This window comes from Sus scrofa, chromosome 8, assembly GCF_054392235.1.
Source record: "Sus scrofa isolate SSC_HxYL_T2T_F1_AM1 chromosome 8, Sscrofa_HxYL_maternal_Yorkshire_Landrace_v2.0, whole genome shotgun sequence".
NCBI classification, from domain to species: Eukaryota; Metazoa; Chordata; class Mammalia; order Artiodactyla; family Suidae; genus Sus; species Sus scrofa.
In genome coordinates this window covers 6,490,722-6,514,118 of record NC_139390.1, presented here as the reverse complement: position 1 = coordinate 6,514,118, position 23,397 = coordinate 6,490,722, and the positions used below count along the sequence as shown (strand labels likewise).

Sequence of the window (23,397 nt, the reverse complement as noted above, 5' to 3'; positions counted from 1 at the left end):
AAGCTCTTCTCCTCCACCCTTGACAACTGACAACACATCAGTTGGCCGGCCTGGTTTCTGGACTAAAGATGTCATGGAGGCAAGTTGTCAGCTAATTGAAGATTTATATTTCACACACACACACATATGTATACATATATTTATAGTATAAGTGAAAAATGAACCTTTGTCTTTTTAAGCCACAGAGATTGCGGGGTTATTACTAGAGTGTAACCTAGCTTATTCCAATTGATGCAATAGCCACATCCTCTATGTGTTTCAATATGAGCATCATTCTAAGTCTTTTATAAAAGTTAAGTCATCTCATATGAAGCAGAACTAATATTATTAGCTCAGAACAACCAGAAGTGTTCTTAAAAGAAGGGACGGACATGCCTCTGTTCCCCTCATTTTCCCAGATGAGAAAATTTAAAGAGGAAAGAGTGGATTAATAGTTAAGTCAATACTCGGGGATTTCAAGTCTGCTTTCATACTTTGGTTACTCAAACTAGTATTTTTTTTTCTTGCATTAATAAATGACAACTGGAGTTCCCGTAGTGGCGCAGCTGAAACGAATCCGACTAGGAACCATGAGGTTTGAGGTTGTGTGTTCGATTCCTGGCCTCGCTCAGTGGGATAAGGATCCGGCGTTGCCCTGAGCTGTGCTGCAGGTCGCAGCTGTGGCTTGGATCTGGCATTGCTGTGGCTGTGGCGCAGGCTGGCAGCTGTAGCTGTGATTAGACCCCTAGCCTGGGAACCTCCATATGCAGCGGGTGCAGCCCTAAAACAAAAATAAATGAAAATGATAACTATCATGGGTGTCTGCTAAGTGCCAGGCTCTCCTCCCTGGCCCCTGGGAATTCAAGGGTGAACAAGACGATAACTTATTTTGCAGAGGAGGAGAATGAAAATGCTTAGGTTAACGAATGTAAAATAATTTCGGTTCATTATGAAGAACGCACGACATGGAGATGTGGCAGAGTGAGGGGAGGTGACAGTCCTGTGAGATGAAATAGAAAGAAGGTGGTTTTTGCGTTGAAATGAGAGACGAGAGACGCCCCAGGCAGAGGAGACAGGGCAAGTGTCTTGAGTCGGGAGAAGCGGGTGCATCTGCGGTGCAGAGGGAGGGAGCGTGTGGCGGAGTGCAGAGGCTGGGGAGCCGGTAAGAGATGCTGTTGGTGACTGTGCAGCACTGGAGCGTCCTGGAAGGACCCTTGAGCTGGGGAATGATTCGACCCCATCTGCTTCATGGAAGCAGCACCCTGGATGCTGCAGTACGATTGGGGGGTGCTGGCGCGTGAAGGCAGGAAGGGAGACAGGAGGCTCCCGCAGCAGGCTAAGGGCTATCTACCACGAAGGACAGACTTATCCTCCACCCTAATCCTTTTTGAAAAGGGCGTCTACCGCGCCTGGCTAGAACGCAGCCCGAGCCACGAGCGACCGTCCGCTGGGTTGGAGCACACTCCACCAGAATTGCTTTACCCTGATCCGCGGACCCCTAGCTCGGACGCCGCAGTTCTGTCCGACTGCTTTGAAAGTTCATAAACGTTCCTCTCCCTTTCTGTACCCAACCCATTCCTCGGGGGTCCGGCCCCCCTCTGCACCACGCTTTGCCTAGCGCTGATCTAGCCTAGGACCAGCTAAGTGTTGGAAGCCGGGCCTGTCCTGTAGCTGGTACTGTGCATTATCCTGGCGCCTCAACAACAAGCAAAATATCCATGACGCGCGTCTCCAGGGGAGACTTCCCGCCCGGAGGAGGCGGCGCACACTTATTTGCAAGTCTAACAAAGTGAGAGTAGTAGGGGGCTGTGAACTCAACGAGAACGCTTTTAACCCCAAAGCCTTCCGGATCTTCCCGGGCGACATTTGCATTTGTTTAAATGCAAACGTTGCAAATGTTGCAAACATTGGTCAGGAGCGCTACAGAGGCGGACGCCCAGAGCTACGCCGTATCCTCAGAGATCTCTCCTGCGCTGCGAGTCCAGCCCCCGACGCTCCGGCTCCCCCGACACAAAAGAAACAAAAGCAAAGCAGAACAGCACGATGGTCGCAGAAGCCGGGTCGTAGGGAGGGCGGGTCCCTGGCTAAGGGCGCCTGGGCGGCGGCCCCGACGGCCTGGCGCGCGCGGGGCTGCCGGGCGCCGACGCAGGGTAGAGCTCTACACAGGCGGAGCCGCAGGGCCCGCCGCGCAGCGACGCCACAGGCCACCCGCGGTAGTGCAGCGCGCGGCGCTCGCGGGCCGGGCGGGGGCGACGTCCAGGCGGCCTCCCTGGGCTCTACAGGGCCGCGCATGCCCGATGCGCTGCTCGCGGCTACTAGGCGGACCCAGCGCAGTGTCCCGCGGCTCGGGAGGCGACCGAGCAGGGGTGTCGGAGCCCGCAGCGCCGGAGAAGTAGGCAGTGTCGCCGGGAGGAACTGGGCGTCTGGAGCCTTAGCATATAACCCCGGGCGCCCTTTTCCTCCCTGACGACTTTCACCAAAGGTTACTCCCTTCTTACAGTTGAGAAAAGCGTCTCAGAGACCGGCAGTAACTTGCCCAAGGCCACACAGCTGATATAGATGAGTAATGGGACGGCCGTTCCGACTCTGCAGCCTCCACTCTCTGGGCCCTAGGATTGGGAGGATACGCTGGAATTTGAGTATCAAGGCTTGGGGACCCAGGGCAAGGGGGCCTTTTTCCCTTTCATAGCTGAGCAAACTAAAACTAAGGCTAACCTTAACCAGACATTTTTTTGACATATTTCACGACGTTCAAAAACCAAGCAGCTTCCTTGGGTCCCCTGCTTATGGGGCTCCTGTTTATCCATGGCCTTGAAGTGCCTGGGATTTACATGTCTTTGGTGGCAACCTCCGCTCCTCCACACCCCAACCCCCCGCCAAACATTAGCACGAATTCCTGACCGGCCGTTAGGGACCTGGCCCTTTTCCGAGGCACAGAGGGGTCTAGTACCTTCCTCTGAACCCCAGAGTCCTCACGGCAGAATCTGATCAATGGGGCCCTAAGACCATGAAGTTTGTGGGTGCCTAGAAGGATCTAAATCTACACTGCCTTTCCTTCTTCCTCAAACATGGCCAACCCATACCCATCGCAGAGTCTTTGTCCACGGTCTTCCCTCGGTATAAAACTCTTCTAATGCATGACTTAGATTTCAATTTCAGGGTCCCCTTCATTGACCCTTTCAGATCATTTTGCTTGCTTTGCACTGCCCTCCCCATCACCCTACCCAGTTTTATTTTCCCCCCAGCCTTGAGCACTCCCTGATATTAATTATATATTCTATTCCATTAGTTGTTTGAGATCCATAACCCCCAGCAAAATGAGAGCAGAGCCTGACTGCCTTCTTCATTCTAACCTCAGATCTAGCCTGCACCTGCACTAAATAGGCACTCAACACAGGTTTGTTGAATGAATAAGTAAACGAATGACCATCAGTTCCCAGCCCTTACACTCAATGCCTGGTCTTGTTCACATGTCTTCCCTCCGCTCGCCTATATGTCAAGCAGTCCTATCTGGGAGTTTGAATTCGTTTCTTTGGGCTGCTGGAGCAAAGAGAAATTTCTTCTACCACAGTTCTGGAAGCTAGCAGTCAGCAAGGCCATGCTCCCTATGACATCTATAGCAGAAGATCCTTCCTTGCTTTGTTTCAGCATCTGAGAGCCCAAGGCCTCCCTTGCCTTGTGACGGCAGCATCCCAGTCTCGGCTCGTCTTCACATGGTCCTCTTCTCCTTGTGCCTTCTCGCCGAATCTCTTCTCCGTCTTCTTTTAAATACACCAATCATATTGGATTGATTATGACCCACGTTATGACCACACCTTAACCCCCCTCTGCAAAGACCCTAATTCCAAATAAGGTGGCATTCACAGGTGTGAATTCCTATTCACATTCACTGGGCTTTATTGTCCTTAGAGGGTACATACCACTTTATAACAAAGGTGATCCACAGAACACAGATTTAGGCAAAGCTAGCTGGAGGCTAAGGAGGAAGACAAAACGGACAGCCTTAAGGGTGGGAAATGTGAGCTGCCTGACTGTCCAGAAATAACATTTCCGGGTAAACTCTGCTGTATCAAAAGACTTTTAGGGGGCAACACTTCAAGGGTTTCTACCCCTCCTTGGCCCTTTTCCGGGCTGTTTCCAGACCCTCTCCTTAAAGCATTTGATCTCACTGACTGAATTTGGGCTCCTGAGGAATATAAATCTGTCAGGGATGAGGATAAATAAGCCTTGACCCTCCCTCTCCCGGTTCAGTGATTGTGAGGTAGGTCCTATTCATGGAATTTTACCGGAGAAACCCAGGTTCAGACAAGTTAGGGAGCTGGCTCATAGCCTGTGTGAGCCCGAGATGTATAACCAGCTCTAACTCCAGAGAAATTTCCAGGAAACCCGGAGGTAGTCTTTCATCAGTTCTAAGTGACTCAAGAAGGCAGAACTGTTGGGAGTTCCCTGGTAGCTCAGCACGTTAAGGATCCAGGGTTGTCTCTGCTGTGGCTCTGGTCGTTGCAGGGTCGAGCCCTGGCCCTGGAACTTCTGCATGCCATGGGTGTGGCAGAAAAGAAAAGAAAAGAAAGAAAAGAATAAGGGAAGGGAGAACTGTAATGCATGAGTTTAAGTTACTCATGGTTTGGGCTAAATGGCAGGAAAAGTTCTCAGATACTTAGAATTAACAGTTTTTCCTAATTTGGCTCCTTTTGGCATCAGAGATTTCCAGGCAGTAGCCAGTTTAAACTCTAAATGCCCTTCCCAAACCCACCCCAACTGTTGAGGGAGACTTTGAACTCTCTGCTCCATTCTCTCTGATGTGAACCAGACATAAATGTGTTTTTCCGTGAAGACGTCCACTAGCTTCTCTATGGCCTGAGAGAGAGAGGACCAGGAGGGCTCCCTTATCAACAATGAACACAGCAGCACACAGCAGGGGTTAGACCGGCCGTTGTGGTCCATCTGTGGGTTGGCATTCTCTCTGCCCAGCTCTTGCTATTTCAGTAGTGGGCATTTCGGCCGGCTGCTGGTCCGAGGGCTGGCACGGTCTTCCCGAACTCCAGTTTTCCATGTTGAAGAGTTGTCTCAACCCTGCGTCTCCTTCCTGCAGCTGGCCGAATGTCCATGCACCTTGACCTCTGGCCTCCAAAAGGAAGGTGTTGGGAACCAGCCTTGCTCCTTCCGGAACTGGAACTTGGCAATAATCTTTTCGGCTGCTATTCCCGGAGACACTTCGCCTCCCGGTGACGCTGCCCCCTCGCCACAGCCTGCCCCCCAAAGAGGACTGGAGTCCAAGAAACAGGGAAAACACTGGCATTAAGTAAGCTCACTCCATCTCCAGGCTCTCCCACAGCCACTGTCTTATCTGGCCCTCGAAACAACCCACGTGATAAATGAGACCCTGGGCTTCAAGTCTGATCTTCCCCACCTTTAGACATGAAAATATTGAGACTCCAAGAAGTCAGGGGACTTCCTCGCCCAAGGTCCCGCAGCTAGGCTGTAAAGGAGTCAGGAAAGCCGGGATTCGAACCTGGGCCTTCAAGGCCGTGTCCTTCACTGCTGCTTTCAAAAGAGTTTGGATGTTGAGCGCTCCTTTTCTGCTCCTGGACTTTAAGCTCCATGGGGGCAAGAAGCCAGGGCGCCCGCCGCCTGGACCCAGCAGGGGCACACAGCTGGGCCCCACCACCGGCCTGCTTGGCCAGCGACTGAAGCAGAATGACGTCTCCTTATGCAGGGAGGCTCCCGGGGCTTGCGGACACGCAGGCTTAGCATGGACACTGCACGCAGCGGACGTGGATGCGCTGGGTCGAGCTCTAAGCCCACGACCGGGCTCGGCTGGGTCCTCGGCTCCGCGCATCGAGGAGACCCGGCGGGGGCGGGCGCAGCCTTAGGGACCTCGGGCGCCGGGCGCGCTCCGGCCGAGCCTCCACGCCGCACTGCGCACGCGCGGCGACGCCGGGCTCCGCCCCCGGAGTAGGGACCTACAGCGGGCGCGGCGGCAGCGGCGGCGGCGGCGGCCTGTGGCCGGCGGTGTAGACGCCCCTTCCCGGGACCTGGACCGGCCCGCCGGGTGAGTGAGCGAGCGCGAGCAGGAGGGCGCCGGGGCCGCGGGCGCGAGGCGGGCGGGGTGGGGGTGCGGAGGGGTGACCCGGGGCCGCGCCCGACGAGGCCGCACCGGGGCGGTCAGCCGGAGCCGGTAGCCGGGGCCGGGGGGTGCGGGCCTCGGCCCCGCGTGCCCGAGCCGCCGGTCGACGTGGTGGCAGGAGGCCCCGGGGCAGACGGGACGCGGTCGCAGGCTCCGGGCTGGGTGCGGAGGAGGGGGCGGCGGGCTGGGGGTGGGAGGAGGGGGCGGCGGGCCGGGGCGGGGGATGGGGGCGGCGGGGGCCGGGGGCTCGGGCCGGGCTGGGGCAGGGGCCGGGGAGCACAGCCCCGGGGGCCGGGGGTGGCGGGGGGCGCGCGTCCGGCACCCTGTGCTCGCCTGCCTTTGTGCTGCCACCGCGACCCCGCAGGCTCGCCCCGAACGCGCCGGGTCGCGACCCTGGGCGGCGGCGTCCGGGCTGCGGGGCGGCTGGCGTGGAGCCGCCGAGCCTGGCCTCCTCCGCCCGCCCCCAGCGTTTTAAATGATGCATCTCCTGGGAGAGTTCCTACCGGTCGGCTCGGAGCAGGAAGTGTCGTCAGGAGGCCATTTTTAAAGCCTCCTGCGGGCCTCGGCGGTCAGCGTTGACGTGGTTTGGGTTTCAGTAGTTAGAAGAAAGCCCTGCCACCCCTCGAAGGGGCACGGACGTCCCCCGGGAGACAAAGATGTAATCCCATTGTACCCGCGCCTTCCCTTTCTAGGAGGCGCGCTGTGGGATGTGGACTCGCCTTGGACGATGTGTACCGTCGATGTGAGTGTGCCAACAATAAACTTGAAAACCAGTCTGGCATTGTCTTTCCTTGGGAGTTTTGGGGCATGTGCTCGGGGATGGGCTTGTCCATTGAGAACCTGTGCATCTTTTGCTGGAGGGGGGTAAGGGAAGGGTAGATGATGAAGGTTTGACTGGTTCTAAATGCTGGTGTTACTTTTTGCGGGACCATTCCCACCCCAGCTGCCCTTTTATTTTGTTGCCTTGGGGTCGTTGGGCAGCTTAAGGCCAGGAAACAGCGCAGGGTGCAAGAGAAAGAAAATGCCCTAATCGGAAAGGGAAAACCAAAAGAGAGAGTGAAAGAAAACACTGATGTCCTTTTATGTACGTTGGTTATTCAGTGTATCGCGTTAAAATACCCCCGGTTTTAAAAACTGGGATGATGAACAATTTATCAACCTAACATTAAAAAGTATAAAGTGAAATATTGAGCACCGTGTCCTGATGAGAAATAAATGTCTACACAGCTAAACTGTGATGATATGTTAGAACCCTTAAACATTCTCCCTTAAGCTTAGAATTGAAGTTACCAAGATAAAACTGTGGTGTCCAGAAGCATGTAGTACTTTGCTGTAGAAGAGCAGAGAGAGAGAGAGGACAGGAATGTATTTCTTTATCTCTGAGTCAGGTATGCAAAGTTCATTCCAGCCGAGAATGTATGTACACAGCAGGAGATATTGGCCTAGCAGATGGTTGTTTAAAGACCTATATCCCAATGTCCTATGGTCCGTTTATGCAGAATACACATGTTTGGCTTTTTTAATTGTATCAATGTTTTCTTTAAGCTTGGATGCATTTAAGAAAAAAAAATTGTTTCATCCATCTTAAAAAAATAACACTTGTTTGTATCCAGTTTCCTTGTGCTGATAAACAGTCATGGCAAGTGCATTTTTGAAAACAGACAAAGGAAGGCATTATTTTATTTATTGGGCCTCCTCCTTGATGTATTATGCCAAACTAATGTAGATTTTTAAAAATCCAGTAAAGCACATTAAAAAAAGAAAAAAGAAAAAACACATTGTCTTTCCTGGTCTATTTGCTTTTAAGTAAGGGGATCTGGGCCAGTTTTCAAGGAAGATGAAGAACAAAGAACATTGCTATTATTGTGGCCCGGGAGGCTGACATTTCTTTCATTCATTGACTCATTCATTCGGCCAGCACCTATTGAGTGCCTTCTGTGACCAAGCCCTGCGCTGTTGGCTGTGATAAAAGCAGGGTCCTCACCAGTGCGGTTTTCCCTGTCTCGATTGTTCTCAAGCTGCCTGGCATCGACTGCGTTTTCTTTGTTCATGTGTACAGACTCAGCCAACTGCAGTCTCCAGGATCCATCCTTGGCGTGGAAGTGGCTAGACACCATCTGATCCAGGCATTCTCATAGGTTGGGCAGTGAGGAGGCGTCAGAAACACCCAGCAAGGATTTTAAACCACATTTGATTCATTCATTTGCCTGAGTCCTGGGAAGCCTTTTTTCTTTTTCTTTTTCTTTCTTTTTTTTTTTTTTTTTCTGTTTTAGTTTAAGCTCCCTTGCTTGAGAAGCACTCGGGGGGCTATTTTCTAAAAGGAAAGTGCCTGGAAAAACCAAGGCTGCATGGGGCCCAGAACTTAAACGCAAGTGTCTGGCTTCTTTTGCAGGGCCCTTCGTGCAGTGTGTTGCTGCCTCCCAGGGTTCTGCATGTAGACGCCTATGCCAGGGCCTGAGGTTGAGGTCGGATGGGACTCGGTGCCCGAGAAGAGAAGGAAGAACCCATGGGACACACCATGCTTTTGACTCACTCAGCAGCTCGATGGCTTCAGGCAGGAAGTAAGAACGGTGCCCGAGAGGCAGCAGGTGCTGACCGAGACTGCAGTTCAGCAGGGAAGCAGAAAACGCAGAGTTGAGTTTAGACCCCCATTGACCAACCCCATGACCACGGTTTGACCAGTTTCTCCACAGCTGAGAAGAAGCAGGTAATTGAGGGTGTACTTTGAGGACTCATGGAGGGAATTAGGATTCCACCTCCTCACACACCCCTTCCACCCGATTTGGGCCACGGTGCCCCCAGATTGACGACGTAGCCAGTCACCAAGCGTCCCGGTCACATCACTGGTGTAGCATTTGCCGGTTTACTGAAACCATCTGTTTACTTACTCCTTAAAGATCGCAGCCCTGGTTTGTGCTCATTGTGCCCACACTGTGCCGGGCACATTTAAGTTCCCAGGAGTCTACACAGTGGTTACTGTCTGTCCTTGCACACTTGACAGAGAGCATCAGTGATGAATTTCCAAGGTCAAATGGCTAATAAGCCGGGGTCAGACCCAGAGTCTACCTGACTGATGACATCATTACAGTTGAAGGCAGTGATCTTGCCCCACCTCCAGGCACCCCTGGGTGGGCTGGCATATGAAAGATCGCATAGAGGTGTTGATATGACTGTCACCATTCCACTGTATGCATCTCTGCCCCTGTAATGTCCCGTGGTTCTCAATCTTGCCTGCATGTTAAAATCACCTGGGAAGCTTTTAAAACTCCCACACCTACCCCCCCCCCCCCGCCCTGGCTGCCCCCAATACACACACACACACACACACACACAGTGGGGCCCAGGCAGGCATCATTATTTTTGAAGCTCCCAGGTAATCTTGGGGTGCAGGAGGGTAACAGAAACATCCCAGGAACCTCTTTAAATACATTTAACATCCTGGCCATGTTATGACAAGTTGATTATCCTAATGCAACCGAGTTTAGGAATCACTGGTTTAGTGAGAGAATTCTTGGTCTTTATTAAACTTTTGTTCCCTTTCGTCAACAAAACTTTGATTTTAGGGCAAAAAACAGGGGGTAGTACAGAAATATATTTGTTCATTTTATCACCTTTAGACCCGAAGTCACTAGGTGTGTTTAGTAAAGGAATTTTGTAAGATCGCTTGTAGTACTAACCTTGTTTTTACCTTTTTTAAAACACTAGCAAGAACACAGTTGCCTCTTAACATGTTCCTCCCACAGATAGAACTCTAAGTTTAGACCTTAAAAACCTTAGCACTAGTCATAGTCTTTCTTTAGAAATGTTGTCTCTTCTGGTGGTTTCTCAATTCATGTGCTCACCAGCATCGGATCTGGCCCAGGATAACTCCTGTGTAGATGGGGGGGGGGGGGTGGTTTGGTCTCCCTTCAGCCAGAGACCTTTGTCTCCTGAGGCGTGTTTGTTAAACTAAGATTTTGCTGCTCTGAGGTTACTGGACTCTTGTCGGTTTGAAGGACTCTTAAACAGAAACATGTTGACTTCTTTCTCAACAGAGCATGTAGTTCGCCAGGTGTCAGGCTCCTTGCTGTCTGCACACACTGTTTCCTCACCCCAGCTGTGCGGGTCAGGAGTCCTCCCCAGGCTCAGAGAGGTTATCGAACCCAGAAGAGCAGCTACCAAGTCCAGAGCCTGGGTTTCCGATCTTGTTCCTGATACCCCAAGGTCGTTTCTCTTCCTGCTGTGGCACACTTTCTACCTAGAAAGCAGAGGAATCGAGCAGGGGCTCCTGTGCAGCCCTCTGGCCTTGTTCTGCACTCCAAGCAATACCCTGGGTTTCAGAAGGAAATCTAAGGTCCCAAAGGTGTACCTTTTCAGCAACATGTGCAAGTACTTTTTCAGTTCAGTCTCAAGTGCAAGATAGATCAGCCGAAAGAAAATACTTCATTGATATTTTTCCATGTTTAGATCGATTTACCATTCAGTTCAATTCTGATTCTCTGTAGTTGTCTGCAAAAGTTCTTGCAGAGGGAGGCGACGGTTTCTTGTTAAACACTAACTTACTGGGGAAATGTTGGCAGTTTACATACCCAGCGTTGGATTGCTTCCCTGATCAAGTGTTACCACTTTACATGCCCTTGTGGATAGAATGTTTCAAAATTTGAGTTATCGGGAGGCATTTGTTAGGGGAGCCTTCCTGGGCTCGCTGGGACCAAATAGACAGGAGGACAGATGAATAAGGTTGGAGTGTGTGTGCCCCCGGGGCCGCGTGCTCTGCCCACCTCACTCTGGTTCCCTCCTAATTGCCCTTTGGGTGTGATGATAGTAAAGCTTGCTCCCTTGCCCGACAATAAGAGAAAGCACTTACTCAAGGGCCCAGCAAGTAAGGAACAGAATCAGAGTTTGAACTGCACACCTGCCCACTGCACGCCCTGTGCTCATGGGCAGAGCAGCTCATTCCTGCCCGAGCCATGGAGCTGGCAGAGGCCACAAGGAAGGGATTTCCAGAAGAGCTTCCTAAGTGCACTTCTCTGTCCAGAAAGGGTATAGCCAATTAAAACTTAACTGAGTTTGATGGGCCTCTCATGAACAAGAAAGTATGATGATCCATGTAGCATGTGTGTGGTTGAATGTCCTATGATGACCGTGTAGCATCCAATACATGGTTGAATATCCTATGATGACCATGTGGCATGCACATACATGGTGGAGTGTCCTAGCCGCTGTTTGTCTTTCCTACCTTCTATGCTAACATCTGGCGCGGAACTCATTTGCTACAGGGCTAATTCACAGTTCATCTGGGCTGGAGAGGAGAAGGTCAGTAACTAGGTGCTGTGTAAACCTACGTTGTAATGAGCATGCTTGTAGGTCAAGCATCTTTTCCGTGGTGATTATAAGCACCTTTTAGCCCCTTTGCCACAAAGGCAGGCCGGATGGTTTGGCCCCAGAGATAAATTATCTTTTAGACTGTACAGTCAGGCAACCCTAATTAAAATTATAAGATAAGATTCAGTGTATTGCCAGACAGCAAAGTAGCCTGTATTTTAGCCCCTTTGACTGTTTATGAGTGGCTAGGCATCATTTCTTGTGTTTTCTTCATAAAAAAGGAAAAATCATATTTCTTAACAGTTCCGTGTGGGTAACTTATCTAAGCACTTGTAGTGAAAGTCACATCTAATCCTTGCGACAGCCCTGTGAGGTAGGGCTGTCACTGTCGGTTTTACGGATGAGGGTCCCACAGTTTGCCCCATCAGACCCTCGGAAGTGGTGGGACTAGGACTTGGGACCCTCTCATCTGACTTTGGAATCTTTGGCTTTAAATACTCTTTGGTGGCTGATTGCTCTTCTAATTATGTTGCACACTTGACGTTTCCAGCATTTAGAAGTCAGATGCTTCCTTTTTAACAAAGACTTACACGACCTTCATGGTTTTTATAGCCCTCAATGTCACGGAACTGGTTTCTAACAAATTCAACATTTTTCTCCATCTGTCCCAGTAATAAATTTTTAAGAAACCAGGTCGGGTGAGCTCAGAGTCAGTAGGAAAACCCACCACCCGCAGAGGCTGCCCCAGGCTTTTGCTCAGGAAGACGAGAGAAAGCACATTTGTCACACGCTGTGCCCTTCTTTGGTGTGTGGAAGTCACTTTGTCAGATGCTGTAGGCGATTCTGCATTAAAAAGCTCACTTTTTGCAGTTTAAAAACAGGCAACTTAACAATAAATAGCTATTTTATTTATTGTGTTCAAAATTAATAATACTGTTTGGTGTGTTTGGGGAACCCTCCTAAATGATCTTTTAAAATATGTTTGTTTCTAATCCTCAAGGTCAAATGCAGAGGTTTCGTAACAGGTGTGGTGGGTTTGGAAGGCAGGTCAGCCTGGATCCAGGTGGTGTCAGTGGTGATTGATGCGCGTCCTCTCGGCGTCTGGCGTGCACACAGCCCTTTACCTGCAGCATGTTATGTAACCCTGCGTCATCGGCATGCTGGGCAGTAACCTGCCGAGCGGATCCAGCTTCTCAGGTGCTTGTTCCTGAACGTGAACCTGTGGGGAAAGTTTCCTGGAGGGAACGGGCCTTCAGAGCCCCTTACTCAGGTGTGCTTGGTGCAGCCTCAGGAGTGCCCAAGTGTCAGTGCCATCATCAAAGCCCTCTGGCTTCTTCCAGTGAGTCCATGTAGCTCGGTCTAGGGGTGCTGCTGCACTCGGGATCTTTTGCCCCCATGTCTAGCTCCACCAGTTGCAGTGGAAGAGCTTGACATCTGTGTCACCTGGACATTTGAGAATGGTTTCAAAGTCAAGGCGTTTTTGAACGGGTGAGATGATTGAGCCTCAGCCTAGGTGTCTTGCCTCCCCGTTAAACTGCATTTGCTCATCACAGCCTCACGCTTCTTGTTGGCCCTTGCTTCTGTGGATTCTTTTTGTTTGTTTGTTTGTTTGTCCTTTTAGGGCTGTACCCATGGCACATGGAGGTTCCCAGGCTAGGGGTCGAATCGGAGCTGCAGCCGCCGGCCTACTCCAGAGACACAACAACTCGGGATCCGAGCCGTGTCTGCAACCTACACCACAGCTCACGGCAATGCCAGATCCTTAACCCACTGAGCAAGGCCAGGGATCGAACCCGAAACCTCATGGTTCCTAGTGGGATTCGTTAACCACTGAGCCACGACGGGAACTCGCTTCTGTGGATTCTTAATTCAGAGTAACGGCCAAGATGGTTTTGCAGAAGCAGTGCCAGGAGTTCTCTGCGTTGCTCAGCCTTGATTAGTTCCTTGGTTAGTTCTCTGGAGACTCCTCTACCAGGGTGCTCTCTGCTTCTTGCTAAGAGACTTGGAGAAAAAAATTTCAAAACTGCCTTTTGTGATTCTTTTTTTAAGAGTCTCGGAAGCCGGGGATGGTACTGGAACATTGAAAATGCACAAATGGAGTCCTAGTTTGGATGCTTCTTCAGAGATAGCTTGTCACATGGCTTATTGCAGAATTTCTTAGCATACTCGTGTAAGGTGTTCGTGGAAAGAGTGGTCAGCGGGGTGTGGCAGAGGGTCAGGTGCTTTCTTTTCTTTCCTCCCCCACTTTTGCTCTTTTTCTCTCCTCTCTCTCTCCCTCCCTCCCTCTCCTTGTCCTCTTCCTTTTCTTCTTCTTTGTCTCTCTCTCTCAGAATTATGAGGCTGGTATATCAGAGATACACATCTTTTGGACAAAATTGAGACTAGATGAGAGACGAGCAGATTGGTGGCTGGTCCATTGGGGATTAAACTGTAGTTCCAGCTGGTGACGATGTTTGAAAGGAGTGGAGTGTTGCTGGAAGTTTCAACCAGTGATTTCTGGCTTTTCATCAGAATCGCACATTGTGCTCTTGTAAACCACAAATGTCTCTCCTTCTTCCCTCTCCCCCTGAGATTTGGACTGACAAGCTTTGGGACGAAGCCCAGAGTGTATGTAGCTGCAATTCTGTGGCTTCTCCAGATTCAGGAGCCTCTGGACCAGGACCCCTTAAAGCCCCTCGTCAGCCTCTGCATCCCTTGGGCCAGTGGTTTTCTCAGGCTCTGGTTGTAGCCATTGCTTCCTGTAACAGGATGGAAACGCCAGCTTGAGCCTGTTGGCAGTAGTGGCATTCTTAGCTGATAACAAGTCTTAGCAGATAACAAGGGCTCAGCGTTGTCTAGGTGAGCACAGACGAGTGAGTGGGTACTAATGGGTGGCTTGCTTGCAGCCACTCAGTAAGTGGCAAAAGTTGTTGGGTCACTTGTCTCCCTTCACTAAGCCAGTTTACAAATCTGGAAGATAAAGTGAATCGGCTTCTCCTAGTGACTCCTCTGGAAGCTCCACTCGCTGTACCAGGAGTGCAGCGGAAAGTGAACGTCCTTGTCTTTGCCCACGCCTATCGGTTTGTGGTTTGCAGCCTCCGCGTGTCCAGTCCTGTGCACGGTCCCCTTGTCCAGGTGTGTGTCTGGACATCAAGGGGGCAGATAGCCCCTTGCAAGCCCCCAGGCCAGCCTGGTGTGTGAGTATGACACACACTCAGGGGAGGGCCAGTCTGACTGTCCCTGGATGCTTGATTGTGTACTGGCAGTTGTTTTGGAAAGGGGGGCAACTGTCTTTTGCAACATCAAAATAGGAAAAGAGCTTGTTATCAATGTGTGCTGTTCTTACGGTGCTGCCCCAAATGCTTTAAAGGCAGGCTGTTTGCTAGATCCCAGTAGGCAGTAATTGTTTCTCTCGACCCTACACAGAGAACTTCTGCTCCCCGAAATCAGCCCTTCCGACCTAATTCCCGTGGCTCTTGGCCCGTTAGCAGGTGCCAGGAGGAAGCTGCCAACTCCTGGTCAGACCGCTGCCTGCCACTGAGCAAACACTTACGGAGGCCTCTATGTGCCTCCTGACGCTCAGAGGAGCACCTTCCACTCTCGGAAGTGCTGTCTCGTCTTTGGCGTTTTAGTCAGCGTGGCAGCCCTGTGGAAAAAGCTGGGCAAGGGCCCTGACTTCTGCTTGCCAGATGAAAAAATGGAGGCTCAAAAGGTTGAAAGTGGGTTTTTTTGCAGGGCATGAAGAAAGGCTTTTAGCAGATCCCAAACTAGAATGGTTTTGTTTGGCTCCTTGTTCTGTGCTCTCTGAAAAAAGAGTGCGTGTGTAAAGATGATGAAGTCTTCAGTGTAAAACTCGGTCACCGCATCACGCTTGTGGCTGTACTTGTTTTGGAAAACAGGCTCTAGTGTGAGGCGCCCTCCTCTCTCCCCTGTGCCCCCTGCTGCCACCCTGTCGCCCTCACAGGCTCCTGTGCCTGCAGCACAGGGGCTCTGGTTGGAATATGAAAGATCCTGCCAGGGTCTGCCCTGCTGTGGTCTCTCCATGTCCTTTTGAGACTGCATTGGAGCTCTTTCCTTGACGCCCCCCCCCCATTTACCGTCTCCCCTCCCCCTCCCAGCCTTGCCCCCTGCCCTCCAGCCTCAGCCTCCATGCTGTTGCTCAGGCGCTGGCTCCAGGCCCGCCTCCCACAGACCTTTGCCTCCTCTGCCAGGCCGCCTCAGCTCTCTGCCCCAGCGCTGGCTTCCCAGGGCCTTTCTCACTCTCCAGGCCCCGAAGCCCCAGCCCTACGACCTTATCGTGTAGTTAGGCCCCTCTCTCCCTTGCCTTGTTTTATGCTTTGTTTCCCCCATCCACCTGGCAGATACAGACTCTGTCTCCCCTCTGTACCCTCGTGAGAGAAGGGACGGACTTGCTCTTGGTCACTGCCCTGGAGCACGAGCAGGGCCCAGCACGTGGTAGATACTCAGTAGGATATTGAAGGAGTTCGGATCTGCTGACACCGTCAGGGCGTCACTGGCTTCTTGCCACTGGTGACGGCGAAGGGGGAGCATGAGAGAGCTGGGGTCCAAGCAGGCGATGAACTGTAATGTAGCAGCAGGTGGACACCTGAGCCGGAGCCCGACTTGGTAGTCGCGTTTAGAAACTGAAATAACGGCCTCCTGTACGAGGTGTTCATGAGGCTAATAGAAGATTATACTGTGGAGTGGCTAGAATGGCCTCAGTGACACCTAAAGAGAACTTTCACTCACCAAGGGCTGTTCCCAGTGACTGCTGTGCCTGCCTTGCCCCTGGCACGTCTCTCTTTACAGTCGGTTTAAAGTCACGAGTTCCAGGAAGCTGAGTTTGAACATGTTTTTAGTTCAGGCTTGTTATTTGCCAGTTCTGTTGTAATTACGGATTACTGTCCACATGTGTCTCAAGAATATGGGTCAAGATTTGGCATAAAATCGTCTAGGTCATTAAAATATAGGGTGAGTTTGGACATAGGTTAGCTGCACCTTAAGTTCATGTATTAATCATGTTTTATGATTTCTTTTTTTCCTTTCAGTGTTGCCTGGAGAATCAGACAGTTGGAAACAGTCCTGTTTGGGGGTCATGACCTCCCGTGGTGGTTTATGAAATAGTTACATATGTTCCCAGGATGCAGCTGCTTCTCTGCCAGCCGCCAGGTGCACTAAAGGACGCGCCCAAGGATTTTGTCATGTGACGCCTTCCTGGATTTCAGTGGCCTCTTTTTAGAAATGCAGATAAAGAAGATGAAGGATATCGGCCAGCAGTTGTACTCTCCCCAAGTGAGTGACGGACGTACCTCCTTGACCATGTCGCCCAAACAGCCGAATGCTAATCGAGCAACTCGACCAGATGGACAGGACGCTCCGACTGTTTTGTACCAAGGCTCGGAGGCAGAGGCTGCGGCCGTGACTGTTGCCACCTGCGCCAAGTGCAGGAGTGTGCACGAGATCCCGCTTCAGGAGCTGAAGAAGGGTGCTGGGCAGAGCCAGAAGGAGGACAAATACATTTGTTTCAAGTGCAGCCTCGGCGCAGCCCCGCCCCAGTTCCATTTCTTGAACAGTAATCGCGGTGCTGCTCACGTAGGAGATAGAACGGAAAGCGTCTCAAGTTCTGTCGGTAACAAATTCAAGGTTAGGAACTTTAAGCCAGGCAAGTACTATTGTGATAAATGCCGCTTTTCCACGAAGGACCCTCTGCAGTACAAAAAGCACACGCTTCAGCACGAAGAGATTAAATTCATTTGTTCCCACTGCAGCTACATTTCGTACACGAAAGGGGAGTTCCAGAGGCACTTGGTGAAACACACGGGCATTTTCCCGTATCAGTGTGAGTATTGCGACTACGGTGCTATTAGGAACGATTACATTGTCAAGCACAGGAAGAGAGTCCACGAGAAGGCGGGTGGGAAGCGGCTGCCCAAAACCGTCACCAAGCTGGAGCCAAAAAGGGTCGGCGCGGCAAAGCCACACCCCGAGCTGTTCAAAGCTCCCGGTCCGAGGACTGCGTTCCAGAACAAGCTGTCAGATCAGCTCTCAAGGTTCTCCCTCCACGCACACAAAGACAGAACCCACAACATCATGTTGCTGCCTGAGTCGAAGGAGCCCCAAAAAGACGTCGTGTGCGTCCCGAACAGAGCGACCCCGTCGGGGCCGAGTGACGTGGGCCTGCTGGAGAACAAGAGCGTGGAGGTGGAGGTGCTGTCCCCCGCCAAGGAGCCTGTCCAGCCCGGGATGCCCCTGACGGTGGTGGCGCCCGCGGAGCTGGTGGTCCCCGCCAACTGTCTGGCCCAGCTGATAGACGTGAAGGTGGTCAACGGCACGCAGCAGCTTGTCCTGAAGCTCTTCCCTCTGGAGGAAAACAGTCGCCTTGACGCCGGTGGGGGTGACGGCGGGCCTTGTCAACGTGCCGCTAGAGAGAGAGGCTCGAAGGAGCACGACGAGATGGTTTCTGGAGGAGACCAGACCAAGTCACTGACGGTCGCGGGGGATGTTGGAAGACTCGCAGGCATCGATGAGCTGCACGCGTCAGTTCAGAAACAGCTTAAAAATGTGAAATGGGTGCGGTCTTACGATTTCTTCATGTCGAACTCCAGCACGCACGGTGCCGGGGAGTTGCTTCTGAACCCCGGCGGCGTCGAGGAGTTGCAGAAAAGGAGGTACATGTATCCACATAGAACCGCTCTCCCGTCCGCGGCCTTCAGAGGCCATTCTCCGTCATCCCTCGTCAGAAGCAGCCTCCTGAGTGGTCTCGGAGCTGCCGCGAGCGCCTTCCCCTACAAAGCCGCCGTGTCGTTCCCCGACGCCGGGAGGAGGGTGCGCGGTGACTCCCGGCACCTGTTCCCTCTGGCCGCGGCATCCGCGGCCATCTCCTTCTCTGGAGAAAAGGACTTGCCCCCCGCAAGAAAGAACGACTTGGAGGCTCGAGGCGCGATCAGTATTCCTGTAAAAATGGTTCCTCCGAACAGGAAGCCGAGGGAGAACCAGGCCCAGGACCCCAGGGCCGTTTCCGACGTGGGCCCGGTTTCCCCTCAGCCCAAAGGTGAGTATTTACACATAAACATAACGGGGGAAGAGCGGCTCCGACCTCCGCAGCCGGGGGAGAAGCCCTTGGAACTAAAGAACCCCGAAAGGACTCAGGACCCCTTCGACGGCCCGGTCATCTCATCGGTGTTTTCCCTGAGCTCTGGATCCGAAAACGTCCCCGAGGGTGTGAAGTGGAACAGCTCGACGTCCAAAATAAAGTCCATTGAGCTCCTGCGCCGAAAGATCGCGCAGCTGATTGAGTCCTGCGGGAAGCCCTCGCCGCCCGCTGCCAGCGGCGCTCACCGTCGTTCCGTAGGGAAGGCAGCCAAGGGCGCCGCCGCAGCTGCCGCGGACGGGATTCGGGAAATCAGCGTGTCATTCGCCGGCCCCGGCTTCCCCACGGGGGCCGTCCCCAGACCTCAGGGCGAGGGCGGTGCCGGCGGCGACGGACAGCCGGCCCCGCGGCAGGTGTACCCGCAGGTGGTGGAAGGCGGCAGTGGCAGAGCTGAAGGCAGGGGGGCCAGGAAGCCCCAGGGGGCTCCTCCCGTGCTCCTCCCCAAAGGGGCCGTGTTGAGGTTTCTCAATTCCTCCGAGGACTCCCGCGTCATCGAGGCCACGTGCGAGGCGCCCGTCAGCCTCTCGGGCAGCGAGACGCACGTGGCCAGACCCGTTCCCTTCCGCCCCGGGAAGCAGACGGACGCAGAGTCACGGGCGCTGCCAGGGGAGAGCGGGCTGGCGGACACGTGCCCCGGCCTGGACCTCGCTCCCCGGCCTAAACCAAGGCGAGAGAGCGCCGACGGTGGCAGCGCGCCTAGAAGACCCGGACCTCCGCACGGACCCCAGGGGAGCGGCGAAGTGAGTAAGCAGGGGAGACTGTTTTCCAGAAGCCTTCCTGTGAGTAAAAGTAAGCCCAGGCACGTAAACTCATCCAAGAAGAAAAGCAAAATGCAGGCCGATCCCAGCCGCTACTTCAGGGATCCTTCCATCTTTCAGGTCGCCAGGCAGCTGCGGCTGATCGCAGCCAAACCGGACCAGCTGATTAAATGCCCCCGCCGGAACCAGCCGGTCATCGTGCTAAACCATCCTGATGTTGACTCCCCGGAAGTGTCCAACGTGATGAAGGTCATCAACAAGTACAAGGGCAACGTCCTCAAGGTGGTCCTGTCGGAGAGGACCAGGTGTCAGTTAGGCATCAGGCGCCATCACGTGCGGCTGACCTACCAGAACGCGGAGGAGGCCAATCAAGTGAAGAGGCAGATGATGCTGAAGATGAAACTCAAAAAGGTTCATAAAAACAACTACCAGGTGGTGGATTCCTTGCCGGATGACTCGTCGCAGTGCATATTTAAGTGCTGGTTTTGTGGGCGGCTCTACGAAGACCAGGAGGAGTGGATGAGTCACGGCCAGCGGCATCTGATAGAGGCCACCAGAGGTTGGGACGCCCTTTCCTCCAAGGGCAAATAAGTGGAAACCTCGGTCTTCGAAGCAAACTGGTTTTCTTACTTTTAGGGTATTCTGGTTTGGGTTGTTTGGTTTTGTTTCCTGACTCTGTAGGAGCAACACAACCTGGGAGATCGGGGGACGCTTCCGCCTGCAGGTCCCTCCTGGGAAGGTCGACAGCCCAGCGGCTGAACCTGAGCCTGGAGACCAGGCCCCTGAAGGAGTCTGAGCCCCTGAGGACGACGCACAAGTTCACGGACATGCCTTTCTCTGGGGGGAGTGGAACTCTGAGCAGATTTTCGGTGGGGAGCTGAGACTTTTCTTTGACCAGCGCCCTTTTTCTGAGTAAATAAACATCTTTTCTAATCCATCCAGAGGAGCAGGTTTAGAGCAGTTTACACATGCTCCTTATATAACCAAATGCTCCTGGAGAATTAAACCCATGTCCTGGTGAGCACATCCACTTCTTTTTGGCAATAACTCATCTTTTGAATATTTGGTACATAATGGAAATATTTTCTACTTTGTTGGTTATCTTAAATTTCATTATAAAAAAGGGGCCGTTTTTTACAAATCCTTCACCCACCCTTCGGTGTTCCTCCATGCTCTCTGTAGCACGGGGGGTTGTGCTTTCGTTGACCCTTTTAAAGAAGGAGTCCCAAGGTCGGTCTGAATGTACTACAACAGCAGGTGTTAGGGGAAGAAAGGAACATTTTCAAGCTTTTGCTTTCTTTTTAAGTATCTTGATTTATGACAGTTGGGGAGGGAAGCTGCCTAAAAAAGAAAGGGAAAAGGGAAAGAAAAAAATGGTCACAGAGGGAAAATATCTAAAATTGTCTCCATGTGCCCCCACCGCTCACGCAAAAGCCAAGGAAGTAGCCAGTTTTAAGATGAACTGGACAGGCTTCTGACTACATGGTCAAGTCCAGGGAGGCAGTTCAGGCTAGGATTGCGAAGCAGCTGTGGCTCTAGCGCACCTGCCAGCTTCCACGTGGGACTCTACCCAGACGCGGCAGAGGCCGCTCACCCCGCTTCCGTCCCAGCGCATCACAGACTCGGCCCCAGGTCGAGTCCTGCTCCCTCCTGTGGAATGACAGCGTCCCCTCTCACCCATCCCTTTTCTTTGCTTGAGGCCCCTTAAAGTGTTCCCTTGTGCGAATCCTAAAAAGAGGCAGGAATGAGCAAAGTGTAGCCCTCCCACCCTCTTTGTTCAGGCTAGAGGAAGGCAGTCCCTGGTTTTCAGCCACTAGTTGATCTCAGCCTCTGCCTGCCTCAGCTTCCCTGCCTGCCGCACACCCCGCCTGGGGAGCCACTCCTCTGTGTGCAGTAGAGAAAGCGGGCGCTCTGCCCCGCGGCGACATCTCGGGCAGGTGGCTGGCTGGACCTTACCCCTCACCTGCCCACCCAGCAGGGGCAGCCCCACCTCTCGTGTTTTCCTCCTTGTCAGGCCTGCTTCCTCAGAACTGAGTGCCCTGAAAGAAGCCGGGGGTTGTTGCAGCTGAAAAAGGCACGCGTGAGCTTCTCTGCTGTGTTGGGGAGTCAGATGGAGAATTCCTGGTTTTTCGTTGTTGTTTTTTTTTCCACTTGAGAAAGTCAGATTATCCTGGTTCTTCAGCTTGTAATTCTGTGTGGTTGGTTCTCATTACAGATCATCACTACGGCTTGTGTGTAGTTCAGCCCATCACCGTTAACATTTCGTTAGTCCTTACGGAAATGTAAAACTTGGGGGTTTTTTATATGTGTATGTGTGTGTACACATATAAATATTTTTTACCCTATGAAAACTACAGTAGCTAATTTTCTGATTTCCTATTTTATAATGAACTTGTAATTGTGGGGTGGAAAAATATAAAACATTTTTATACTCTAGAAATAATTTATTTTGGAAGTACGTTTTTATAATGGTCTGATCTCATTTTTAGAAAATGAAAGCACAGTAAGCGAGGGGTCTGATTTACGGGAAGAAGTGGGAGCAGGAGCCGCTGCGGGTTGTCGCAGTACCGTGCTTAGTCCCCGTGCAGTTCTGGTTGGCGCTGCGGGGAAATGGGCCGTGTGCCCGGCCTCACGACGGAAAGGAGGGCATTCTCGAGGTCTGTCCCTAGACCTCTTGCCCCCCCCCCGCCCCAGCATGAAAGAAGGCTCTTAAGCCGATGAGAGGAGGAGGAAGGGCTGAGGTGTACGCTTTCTCCTCCTCCTTCTCTACCTCACTGCGCAGCAGCAGCTTTCCCGTCGGGCCGGGAAAGGTGACCGAGAGTCAGGTCGGCGTTGAGTGTCCAGTGACGTATTTACACTTTGCAGCAGCAGCAACTCTTTTTGAAGTATTACCCAAAACTCGGCTCATGTCCTTGTGCAGAGCTACATGTCGTGAACAGGCTGTGGACCTGAGCTTTTGGAGATCTTCAGACCCACAGCACCTTGTAAGAAATTGAGGGCGCCTGGAAATCGTAACACGAGAAGGCAAAAATGGCCATCCGTCTTCCCTGTATCTGTAAAGACCTTCAGAAAGGAGCGTGTCATGTAGGTTACTGTCAGGAAACGAACACATCATTCCTAACCAGACGGGAGGAGGCGGGGGCAGACCCGACCTGAGTATCTGTACGCCTTCTACCCACATTCAGAGTACTTACTATTCACATCCGTTTCAACTTACTCTCTAAAGTAGATTTTCTTCCTCTGGGGGCTCCGAAATGAGACGATCTTGTTATACTTACGGTATGGCGGCGTGAACAATCTTTTTTACGGTAGACTCGGATTCTGTTTCACTCAGATTTGTATCCCCAGGCCACAGCATTTTGGGAGCCCCTCTTACAGGCCCAGTGCTCTTTGGTGAACTAATAATCCAAACACAACGTTTTCACCCTCCGAAGTTCCATCCCTCTTTCTTTAGGACACACTGTACAAGCCATCCCAGAAAATGAAGATGTGATGCTGCTCAGCCTTGGGAATAATTTCTGAATCTGTAAATGTCAGTATGAGCGGAAAACACTGCATAATGTTAGAAGCATTATTCTAAGTCCTGCGTGAACAGTTTGTGTGTCTGCTGCTCTGATTCTGAAACACGTATGTATATAGATAGAGACGTTGGCGTAAATTTTGTTAAATAAAGCAACTATAAAATTTTCTCTGTCCTTTCATTTCACATGTTAAGCACGTTGGTTATGAATCCTACCACCTGTCTTGGGTGATGCATTTCTGAACCACATAAAGGCATCTTTCTGCACAGCCCTGGTGCTTTGAATTCCATGAGGGTGTAAATTGAATTGGGTGCACTGCTGGTAAACCAAGCGTGCCCTGAAGTGAGGCCAGTTACTGTTCTGTTTTGCTTTGGCTTAAGTTCACAAGAGATGCTGGTTTGGGCAGCAGTGGCAGTTTTCGTACTGTGGTCAGTGTCCTCATCAGAAAACGACCTGCCCGCCATGTGTAGGCTCTCTAGGGCTGGGGCTTGGGTGGGAGAGTTCCCTGGTAGCCCACAAGCCTGCTGGGCCATCCGTCCAAATACAGTGGGTCATAGACATCCAACACCACACCTATTT

General features: G+C 52.1%; 1 protein-coding gene across 2 annotated transcripts; it reads left to right on the top strand.

Annotated features, from left to right (window-relative positions):
* The first annotated feature begins 5,967 nt into the window (after nt 1-5,967).
* On the top strand, nt 5,968-22,984 carry ZNF518B (zinc finger protein 518B). 2 transcript variants are annotated; one of them, XM_021101014.2, is made up of 3 exons: nt 5,968-6,031; nt 8,499-8,813; nt 16,438-22,984. In XM_021101014.2, exon 3 carries the CDS (start codon nt 16,631-16,633, stop codon nt 19,886-19,888), a length of 3,258 nt encoding a protein of 1,085 aa, XP_020956673.1. In that variant the 5' UTR covers nt 5,968-6,031; nt 8,499-8,813; nt 16,438-16,630; the 3' UTR covers nt 19,889-22,984. The 2 variants fall into 2 exon arrangements, with proteins under 2 accessions (XP_020956673.1, XP_020956672.1); XM_021101013.2 differs by lacking the exon at nt 8,499-8,813.
* Nucleotides 22,985-23,397: the final 413 nt, after the last annotated feature.